The 12,167-nt window shown below is 37.5% G+C and overlaps 1 protein-coding gene across 3 annotated transcripts in view; it reads left to right on the top strand.

Moving 5' to 3' along the window:
• Cntn3 (contactin 3) overlaps positions 1-12,167 on the top strand; it is a 369,189-nt gene that overhangs the window by 290,558 nt on the left and 66,464 nt on the right. For all 3 annotated transcript variants that reach the window (XM_031382768.1, XM_031382769.1, XM_031382770.1), the window contains one exon: positions 9,964-10,091. In XM_031382768.1, coding sequence (XP_031238628.1) covers positions 9,964-10,091 — 128 coding nt within the window. The remainder of the gene's footprint in view (positions 1-9,963; positions 10,092-12,167) is intronic.

The raw sequence follows: 12,167 nt of genomic DNA, 5'->3' as shown, positions 1-12,167 counted from the left end.
TGTTTTTTGGAGAGGAAACTGGGAATGGAGAAATTCGCATGTAAATAAAGAAAATATCTAAAATAAAATAAAAGAGTCAAGAGACTAATTGGAGGTCTCCAAATGATCCTTTGTTTGCAGCTCTAGAGTTCTGCAGCAGAAGGGAATGGGAGTGGAACAATTGTAGAAGACAGAGGGGGTGAGGATGAACATGGCCCCAAAACTCTGTAACTACAGTCCTGTAGTTACACAGCACTCATCGGTACTCACAGAGTAAAGCAACAATCACAGAGACTGTGTAGTTCTCCACTAGGTCCTCTGCATATAAATTAGAGTTGTGTAACTCGGTGTTCTTCTGGGACTCCTAACAGTGAGACAGGGGGTGTCTCTGGCTTAAGGCCTGCTCTTATGACCTTTTTTTTCCCTCCTACTGGGTTGTAAGGGTTTATGGCTACCCTTAGTGTATCTTGATCATATCCTTGGGAGACCTGCTCTTTTCAGAAGGGTAAAAGAGGAGATATGAATCTGGGGGAGGGAAAAGTTCTTGGGGTCAGGGTAGGGGACTGGAGCAGGGACTGGGAGAAGTGCAGGGAAGAGAAATTGTGATCAGGATATATTGTATGAAAGACTAAACAAAATCAAAACAACAAAAAGTCAGATTCAATAGAACAGGATTTTGTAATCTCTGGGCCTATATAGGGAGGCAGGACATCGAAACAAAGGAATGTCTCCAAGCGCACAGGCTGGCCAGACTCATGTGTACAGATGTGAACAGGAAGAGAGCCCAGGTCTCAAATAAGGTAGGAAAGGCTGCATATCCACTTTGCCTTCTGACCATTATGTATAATACATCATGGCGCACAAATACCCACACTCACATACACAGTACACACAGAGTGTACACATAGGTGACTATTTGAAGACATAAAATTGTATCATATTTCCACTAGCCTAGAATATGTTTTATTTGGACCTTCCAAATCCTTACCAGAGAATCATCATTGCTTATGGCAGAGCATGGTCTACTGTTGAAGTCTTTTTGGTTTGATTTTAGTTTGGGTTTTAAGTACCCAGAGATGAATGTCTGCAGTTCATTTAGAGACCCAAGGCCCATGCTTTTATTCCTTATTGTAGGTACAGAATTTTGACACCGAACGCTGTGCTGACAAATGGACAAAGGATATTTGTGGCAAATTAACAGCCATAATACTTGTAGGATTGTGGGCCACGTCGTTTCCGACACTGGGCAGGGCTGCTTGGGGCGGCAAATGTGGGGAATTTGACTGCCCTTATCACATGCATTGCTGTGGAGGGTGTTGGGCTGTAGGGAAGCACCACCGAGACACTGCTCTGGGGTGGGAAAGTGAAGTCTGAGATGTGGGAAGCCAGAGGTAGCTCAGGGTTTCCAGGGTCAGAGATGAGGCCGGGCCTTGAGGTTCTCAGGCTCTTAAACATCCAGACATCCAGGCACCACTAGGAATCTTGGAAGAGCTGAGAACAAAGTTGGGGGCCCGTGGCTAGGGAAGGGGAGCTCCAGCTGGTCCCATGGGGATTGTCTTTGACTTGGCAGAAGCAGGCTTGGTGGAGGTTGGGCCTGGGAATTCAGAGAGGCTTTCTGTAGGAGACTAGGCTGCAGCTCTGTAAGTGAAGGTCTTCTCCACAGCTCCTCATGGCATTACCTCCATGAAAAGAAGCAGTCAGCCGGGCAGTGGTGGCGCACGCCTTTAATCCCAGCACTTGGGAAGCAGAGGCAGGTGGATTTCTGAGTTAGAGGCCAGCCTGGTCTACAGAGTGAGTTCCAGGACAGCCAGGGCTATCCAGAAAAACCCTGTCTCGAAAAAGCCAAAAAAAAAAAAAAAAAAAAAAAAAAAAAAAAAAAAAAAAAGAAAAGAAGCAGTCTATGATTCCAAACAGTTTATTATTATTTTGGCAGAAAATGAATGCTGAGCCATACTTACTTCTCAGGGTGGGTCTGAGATTAAATACCATTTTCAAGGAGGAATGTCTGCAAAAGGAAGCTTATTGGCACCCTCAAGACCTCTAGGTATCTCATTATCATGGAGAACTCTGTTTTTGAGCCTACGTGACTGTGGTCATGTCCTTTTCCTATTGTCTTGGTCTGAGATGTTAGGGATGTCTCATCTACATGTAGAAGAGCTTGGGGCATTGCCCTTAGGTGACTGATGGCCACAAATCTCTCTGGGGTTGGGAGGGGTCGGCTTTTTAATGGTTCCAAATAGTTGAACCCACATGAGATATAGCAACATTATAAGGTGATATACAACTCTTGCTTAGCCAAGAAATACATATGCATTTATCCAAAGCGAGGTGATGCTTGTGGAGACAACATGGTATCCTATTGTGCCAGCACTTGACATGTTTAAAAATAAAATCCACTTCAAAGCTTCTTTTTCTACTCACTAAACAGAAGCAATTATCAAATATAAAAACTGATTCAAACTTTTGGTGCAATAAATGGACCTCACACACGATACCTCATTTAACTAACTTTCCATGAATAGTTTTACTAATATATATTTTATAATCTCCAAATTTCGAATGTAAACTCAGAGTCAGGGCTTCAGGTGTATGTAGAGGTCCCAAACTGAAAATTAAAGAGAAGCAAATACTTGTGTTGCTTTCTTATAAAGACAGAGTAGATGACCAGTGGCCACTCCTGAACACTGAGATTGTGGTTATTCACATTATTCCTAGAAAACAGATCAAAGAGTTTCCTTGAACGAGTATATGGCTAATCCAATCATCATGTACTTGAGTGAAACAATATTAACAATTTGCTTTTCTGCAAGGAAAATTTCAAGGTGGCAATTGTGATATGTATGTTATCATAAAGAAAAGAGTCAGTAAGATACTTCTCAAAAGTCTATCACTGAAGCATATGACATAAAGACTTACAAAACATATTTATTGAGTACATACGTGAGTGGTAGAATTGGTCTACCAATTCTTGATTGGTTGACCAATAACTTGATGCCCATAGTCTTAGAAGACTTGAATTATCCCTAGTTGTATGGAAACTGTTATGTGTACCCATATATCTGTTCTATGTAGAGGGAACTGAAAACACCTTAAGTGCTAGAAGACCTTTCTGCTTTAAGAATATTAGAAACACAGAGTAAAATTGTAAATGTACCACTTAAATATTGATAGATATCTATAAATGATGATGACCTTGAAGTTTGCATAGTGGGGCAAAATGCTTCTATCTGGAGAGAATTCAATAGAAGGATATATAATCATTAGAGCACGCTTGATGTTTGATTAAGCTGTGCCTCCTAGATATTAAAATTATGTTCAAACTCTTGGCATTTGTTGAGGCAACATATGCTTCTTGAAATTGTACATACTAAATACCAATTCTTTGTAAGTTGTATGCTTGAGGATATAGACTTAAGCTATATCTTAACTTTAGCTAAGAATTTGTATACGGATATTACAGAGTTACTAACTTTCTTTCTATGTTCTATTCAGCTATGTCTTATAACACTGGTTGGTACCTTATATTTTGGCTGTTAGCATTTTCCTTTCTTGTCTCAACCAGTGCTAGGATGAATTAATTACTTTATATTTGTATTTTTATTCCACAAATCTCAATGCTATAAGGAAAACTCTAATATGCAGAGTTTTAAATATTTTTTTTCTCAGAATATTGTCCACACTTCAACAGGATGGATGGCACATGAAAAGTTGTTAGGAAGGTAAAGCCTTTTGATCCATTTCTAACCTAATCTGATTGTGTATTTTAAGATAACACCAAAGCAACTGGTACTTAATATAATTTGGAAAATATAACTTATTTTCCTTTATCTACCCTTCAGCTACATCAGAGCAGATCACTGTAATTCATAGTCCTATCAAGACTGCATAAAATGAGAAAGTGAATTCCCCCAAAAGCAGATCAATGCTGGGTCCAAAACGTAAGTCCCCATTTGGACCAAGTCAAATGATTTGACAACGTAGAAGCCATTAACTTGATGGAATTCCCCTTGTGTTTACAAGGAGCGTTTTATGCTTCGGTGTTATTATTGAGTGTGACTAATATTTCAGGGTAGAGACACAATTATAGGGGAAAAGTTCTCCAAGCCCTTCCCAGAGAAGGTGCCTCTCTCCTCAGTGTTGATGAAAGACCCTCCCTGCAGAGTTCAATTATTTCGATTACTTCCTATTTACCTTTGATGTGCCAGGGTACCGAGTCCCTATATCTTCCCATCTGATAGGCCTACAGAGCTGCCCTGTGGCTCTCCACATGTGCTAACATGTAAGTCTACGTAATTTCAGATGAAGTATTTATAACACATCCTTGCTCTCCTAAGCAGTTTTACATCATCTTTATGTATATAGAATAATGAGGCTCACAGATTGATTTTTATTTTCATTGATCAGACTCATCTCTGAAGTACAGAAAAATAGCATCTAATATGGAGAGTCTTTGAGTCTTAATCACCTTCTTTGAGGTTTTCTATTAATGCATAAGCCATCCAACAATTTCATATATCATTTGGTCAAATCTGTGTTCTTTTCTCAATATATCTGGGTATTACTTATAATCTTTGTAGATATCCCATTGTAAAAGGACACAAAATGTTTTTTGCCCAAGTAAGTACAGTGGTATTAGTTTGAATGAAGTACCTTTTCAGCCTCTTGTTTCTATGGGCTTCCGTTCATTTTAGAAGAAAACAGTTGACTCAACAAAATTGACTCAGTTCCAAATATATATCTCAAAGTAATCTGTACTTAGAAAAGTTAAATAAAAGTAGAGCAAATGGTCCCAGATGGTGGACCATGTCCTTATAAATACAAGGTCATGATAGTATTCCAGTGTGTTTTTATAAGCTACTGATTTCAGCCAAGCTATGTTATCATCATCATCTCAGAGACCCACTGCCTAGACTGGACATCATGCAATATAACAAAGCACTTTTTTTCCAGTCCATGTTCATTAAATGTTAGGATGAATAACTCTTGAGTCTTCCCCATTCTGTATCTCTTTTTCTGAGAGATTTTTTTTCTGTCTAATGAATCACTAAACTAATACTGTTGGATTCTAAACATGAAAGACCCAAATGGTATGGCTAAAGGAAAGTAACTGTAATCCTAATTTTCTAAATACAGTCTGTAGGAGACCTTTGAGCCCAAGAGGGAGCAGTTATTTTACCGAGTATGTTGGGGCAATATACTGTCTGCTGTCTTTTTCTCTGACATATATTTTGTTATATTTTTTCATCGATATATATTTGCTTTTCTTAACTGTCATTATTAATCCTGTAATGTATGCATTGTGAAAACTTTTCTCCTACAGCTAATTGTAAGCATTCCATCTTGTGGAATGTGTGCTCAGGAAATGCTATCCAAAATAGCCTTGTTATTTTCTCTGTAGCAGTTTAATCAATGTGATCTCATGTGAGCTCATCTCCACTGAGATATACTTCCTGACAAAATGTTCACTTTAGTGTGTTTGTTAAAACTCAAGTTGAATAAATTACTGTGATATTCCAATCATAGGCCAGGGAAAACAATATTTTCAGAATTTCTGCTTGCTGTGCCAAAGGCTCCATACTTTTTCTATTTGAAAGCATACTGTGCTATTATAGGTGTTCGAATGCCATCATAAAGTGCAGTTCAATGTTACCTAGACAACAGTATACATTTTGAGAAAACAGGGGGTTTTGTGTTTTCTTTTTGTAAGTCCCATTATCAGTGCCATCCGTGAATTACATCATGGATCGTTAGAGCAATGTGGAGCAATCACATCTCCTTATCCGAAACTAAGTATAAACTGTTCAAAGCAAAATGAAATAGCTGACCTCTTACTACAAAAGCAAAGGGCAATAAAAAACACACATAAAGGTGTGCTATAAAACTAATCTAGAAGTTAAAATGCCATCATGGTTTTAGTTGCACATTTTTCAAAGCAGGATGGAATATCACTTTTCAGAATGTTAATCTCATCCATCTTCATTCAAATTTTTGTGCTAAGTACGGAGTTATTTGTTGTTATCTACATTTTCTGTCCTATCCATTCTCAGAAAAACCTGTTCCCAGAAAGCTTAGAAGGCAATTTCATTTGTAGTGAAGTGGTATAAAATTTTCACTTTGAGTCTCTGTAGGGAAGCGTGGGTTATTGAAGGTTTTCTGTTGAGAAACAATTACTCCATCCATTTACTGAATATTGTTTATTTTTATGTTGTGCAAAATGCCCTGTGGGCCTTTTAGAACTTACTAGAAGAACCAATTTAGGAAGAAAATACCCAATTAGCTTAAATTTTTATGATGCATGCAGAGCTTGCATTCTGTGAGAGTCAATGTGTTTGTTTTGGAGATCCTTGTGTGGTGACTAAGACCTCGAATCTTTGCCTCTGGAATCCTCCCCCACTTCACCAAGGCCATGCAAATTGCTTTGCTCAATTGAATTTACTGCACAAAACACGATTTAGGATTTCTTTATTTGTTTAGCTTCATGCCTATTTTGTTCATCGCTTTGAGATTCATACAAGAACTGTAGCACATGCTAGACAAACACAAAGGTTTTTGTTTTATGTTTTGTTTTGTTTGTTTTTGTTTGGTTGGTTTGGATTTTTTGTTTTTGTTTTTGTTTTTGTTTTGTTTTGTTTTGTTTTAATGTCTGGGTATTCTGTACATTGACATTAGAAATGTACAAACTTATAGGATGAAACAATAACCAAAACTAATTATCGCTTCATCTCTAAACTTTAGCTTAGTGTTTACTGAATTGATAAGAGATATTTTGCTCTGTTTTAAGACTGACAAATATTCAACGTGGTAGATTCCAGTTATCTTTTGCCTCTTTTAGCTCCTCCTCATAGTACCCTTGATCCCATTTAAATGCCTACGTGAGCTTGGGATGCCCTTGACCAATGTCTTTTCTTTACATGTTAGAAATAGCAAACCATTTTTTTAAAACAATAATTAAAATCAGTTGGAGCAATGCCCTCGCATTTTTTTTTTTTACTGAAATGATTAGTGATCAGAATAATTGGGCATGGGGTCCTTGATTGAATTCCCTTTTCTGTCTTTTGTCTATGGAAATTATCACTTTTGTTTCCCATCCTTCAGTTGCTCCTTCCTGTCCTCTTCATCCTCTTCATTTCTGTTGATCTCTGTCCTAATAGCATTGTTTCGTTTTCTTAACCACAGCTAAGTCAATTCTAAATTCTCTTTATTCTATCTTCTATTGTACCTTTTTGATACTTATATAACAAAATAATAAACAATATCATACATATATGTATATGTATGCATGGACACATGTATGAGTATAAATGAGTATTTATATGTGTATAAGAGACTCTATTGGTACCCCATGTAAGCAAGCTTTGCATCCATATCACTCCCAAACCAGCATATTAAAAAAAGAAACTGATGTGGCTAGAGAGAGACGGCTCAGCAGTTAAGAGCACTGGCTGCTTTGGCTGCAGACAGAAGTTTGACTCATATAACCTCTGTGTAACTTCACATCCATCTCTAACTCCCGTTCAAGAGCTTCTGATGCCTTCTTCCAAGGCATCCAGGCATTACGATGTGCACAGACATACATTCAGGCAAAGCACCCATGCACATTATGTAAAATAACAATAATTTTTTTGAAAAAGAAACTTTGCAAAAGCTGTTTTCTTAAATTTACTATGTGTAAATTCAATGCACATGTATGTAATGTACCTTCATCAAATGCATTCCTCATTCCCCTTGTCCAACTCCCTCTAGGGCCCCATCATATATTCCTCTTAATTTCATTTGATCCTTTTATAATACATTAATCTTTAATTTATCTTACATGTTACACATATGAGTGTATGTCTGAATTGTGTATATAGACCATGTGAATGCCTGGTTTTCTCAGAAGAGGGTACCTAAAGAGCACTAAGATTATGAATTGTTGTGAGCCACCACTGTATGGGTGCTCAAGCCTGTGTTGTTAGAGAGAGTCCTAAGTGTTCTGAACCACTAAATAAACTTTTTAGCCCTGTTCACTTATTTGTATTCAATTAGTGTTTTCTTGATGCACATGATTAAGATATCATCCACTATGGCCTGGAGAACCTATCACTGTCCATACCTATCACTGTCCATACCTATCACTGTCCATACCTATCACTGTCCATACCTATCACTGTCCATACCTATCACTGTCCATACCTATCACTGTCCATACCTATCACTGTCCATACCTATCTATCACTGTCCATACCTCTGAACAGAGTAGACTTTCCCTCTACTCTGCCAGTAATTGCTTAGCCATGGGTTGTGGACCTAGAAGGTCTTCCATCTTCTAACTAGAATTTTTAACTCAGCTGCTATGAGTTTATGTGATGAGTATGAGTTTATCATGTCTAGAGGACATTTCACAGCACTCCTTCAATTGCTACAGCTCTAATATTCTTTATTTCTCTTCATCCTTCATGTGCTCTGAGATTAGGGTATGACGAGGGTGATACGGGTTTAATAATAGATGTTCCATCTATAGTTGAGTATTCACAGTTGCTTAGTCTCGGCATTTTTTGACAGTAAAGAGTCTGTTTACTTTAACTAACCACAATAAGAAGCTTCTCTGACCAAGCCTGTACTGGATGTGTACAAACTTCATTTGCTCTTTGTTCCCTAAGCAATGAACATATTTATTCTTATGCTAGTTACATTGTATTAAGTAAAAGTGGCCCAAGAATAAGTTAAGTATAATGGTTACATAGGTTGCACACCCTCTTATATGAGACCAGGATAGCACTGGGAGTCTCCTAGCATCAGTCCCCAATAGATACCAATGAGTGACATTATATACATATGTATATAATAACACTAGACATGTAGTGTAATTTGTACATATATACATATATGTACATATGTGTATATAATAGTACATAGAGATTGGGTTGAGGTTTTCCTCTTTAATCTAATATCCTTGCCATTGCATCTACATGCATTATTGGATAGGTCCAAAGGTATAGACATTTATTGACTGTTTTGCATATGGTGCCATGCTGACACTGCACTACAAACTTTTGAAAATGTTTACTTTCCATTTGCACAGATTCCACACACATGCTTAAAGTTATGAAGAATGAAGAACAAGAAACATTTATGTGTGAACTGCAAGGCCTAGTAATGGTTTTAGGCATTCAGAAAAAGGAATTGTAATTGTAAATAGACATGTGAAATAAACACACAGATATCAAACACATAAAGTATCCCATTCTTCCTTCTCAGTGCTAACGAATCCTCTCTCTTATAAATGCTATCTAACCCAATTCCTCCCTTTTATACTAACCTCTCTTTCTTTTTCAAAGTGCTTCCCAGAAACCCTGTCCTCACATTTATTTAGCCTTTTATTGTCTATGTCTCTAAAGATTAATATTTTTGTATGAATCACCACGATAACATCTTATTCACAAAGCAATCCTAGCATATTACATGTAAGATACTCTTTTGACTTTCTTTAAGAGTACAAATTGGAGCACAGGCCCCTGAACAACCCCCATGGAGTGACTGAAATTCTTTACAGTACCTCACAGATGACCACATATATATTTTTAGTTTTTAAAATTTTTAAATGTTATTATTCTAGTCCATAATAAAAGATAAGCATGTTCTTGTTTTGTATATACTGTCTTTAAGTTAAGGTAAATTGTATCATATATATGCATATATATAGTGTTTCATAATTCTTACTAAAACATTTCTATAATTAGATGTGAGATAGTAATGCATTAAACTAAGAATGAATAAAAACATCAAGTAAAATTCTAATTGGTAGAGTATCTTTTCTTGTTTTAACTCTGTGTGTGCATTTGTGTAAATCTCTTTTACTTTTTTCAATTCACAGAAACTAGTGACTGGTGGATAATACCCTAAATTACTACTTTACACAGTGTATTCTGAAAAAAAAATGTACCAATTATATGCGAGGAATGACTATTGCACATCCATATTTCTGATTTCTGTTTGCTCTAGGATTTCTTTTTTAAATGATGGAGGACTCAAAATTATGAATGTGACTAAGGCTGATGCTGGAACCTACACCTGCACAGCAGAAAACCAGTTTGGGAAAGCAAATGGCACAACCCACTTGGTTGTGACAGGTGCGTGCTTTTCTTAGAGTTTGCTTTACTCCAGGGTAAAGTGCATTTCATTAGAGAAAAGTGTAAACACCTATGCATGTGTGAGTAGCACTAGATAGACTAGGTATATTTAAATAGTGTGCAGGAAAGGAAGGGAGAAAGTGGGTGGAGAATTATAGGAGGAGATTGACAAGAGGGAGTGTGTATGGATTTGATCAACATGTGTTATATTAAGGTTGGCATTCCCAAACAGTATTTATTTAAAAATGAAGACATTGAACATAAATTTCTCCCACTGCATAGTATACTGAAAAGATAGAACTCATGTTGGTTTGAGTGCTAGAAAGTGATACCTAATTGTATATTTGTCACAGCACAGGACACATGGCTGGATACAGTAGCTACTCTGCTGGCATCCTGGGCCATAAGAAACCCAAATGTACCAACCAAAGAGTACACATGGTGGGACTAATTGCTCCAGCAGCATCTGTATAGTAGAAGATGGCCACATCAGTCATCAATAGCAGGAGAGGCCCTTAGCCCCGTGCGGGTTCTATGCCCCATTGTAGGAGAATGCCAGGGCCAGTAAGCAGGAGAGGGTGGGGTGTTGAGCAAGGGGACAGGGGAGGGAACAGGGGTTTGTTCTTATTGTTGTTTTTGTTTTTTGTTTTTGTTTTGTGGGGGTTTTTTTTGAAGCGGAAACTAGGAAAGGAGATATCATATGACATGTAAATAAAGAAAATACCTAATAAAAGAAAAAAAAAGAAAAAAAACCCAAATGTAATATATTGTGATTACCTTTACTTTGTGCACTTATGTTTGATCTTTGAGTGTTCATGTTTCATTATAATTGGTCTTTTCTATAGAAGTTCAAGTTCATGAAATAACCTTTGATATTAATGAGATTTGCTTAAAGTTTGGAATATATTTTGTTCTTTTATCCTTTCAAGGGAGAAAAAAATGAGCATTTTATGAGACAGGTGTTTGGGTTATGTCCAGAAGACATCAGCAAAGATGCTACCCTGTGCAGCTTACATCCTACCACAGGAAGAAGCACAGAGGGAACAAAAATATCTCAGAGATTATTAAAATAGAAAGGTTGCAAATGATTTAAAAAGTATAAATGAGTAAGGGAATAGGGCAAGTTAGAAGCAAACCAGGGTACCCCCAGTTGGCCTGGATGGGACATGGGGCACAGATTTCAAGGAAATGAAAGTGTTAGTAGACTGCTTAGGGACAGTTGCATAGACATAGTGTAGACTTGTTAAGACTTTAGCTTTTAGTCTGAGCTGTAAAAAGAAGCCAATGTACTGTTTTCAGCAGAGAAATGGCATCCCAGATGTATGATTTTCAAACAACTGCTCTATTGAGATAATCCTGAATGAATCAAGACAAGAGGACAGAATGGATCAGAATTTACCATGAAGGCAACAGGAGGTGACAGGGACCAGTGGTAGCCAAAGGTGTGCTTCTGCCAGAGTCTACAGGCTGGTATCAGTCACTTTATTTATTGAGCATAGATGAAGCAGGAGGTGCTGTCAAATTGGATGGGAGTTTCATGAAGAGAAAAGAATCCAGAATGGCTTCAAGTTGAACAGTAAAGGAAAAGCTCACAACTTACTACTTAGCAAGCATGAAGCTCTAAGGTTTGACCCCTGCACTGAAAGAAGAAGAGAAAGAAATTGAGTGGAAGGAAAGAACAGGAAGGGGAGAGAAAGAAGGAAGGAAGGAACTGTACAGTATTTTATTTAATGACAGAATGAATGGCTGTCAGCACCATGGCATTGGCATGCACTGTATTTGGACTGCTTCAAGAGGGACAGAGGTTATGATGTCAGTCTGGGCACAGTGAAGATCAGGTACTTATTAGGCTTACTCAATGGAGGAGACTAAACATTAACAAAACCTCAGTGAATTGCAAGGGCATAGGTTGATGCACTTAGTACTCTGTAGTGAGATAATTCTACTCTCTTCATTCAGGAATAAAAGATTCCAGTGTCTCTCTCACATGGACAGTGGAAGAAGACTAGCACATTGTCTATTAGTTCGTCAAATTTCAGTCCCTAAGCCCTACACACACACACACACACACACACA

Source organism: Mastomys coucha, unplaced genomic scaffold (genome assembly GCF_008632895.1).
Source record: "Mastomys coucha isolate ucsf_1 unplaced genomic scaffold, UCSF_Mcou_1 pScaffold20, whole genome shotgun sequence".
In the NCBI taxonomy this organism is placed as follows: Eukaryota; Metazoa; Chordata; class Mammalia; order Rodentia; family Muridae; genus Mastomys; species Mastomys coucha.
This window is presented reverse-complemented; position numbering and strand designations above follow the sequence as displayed.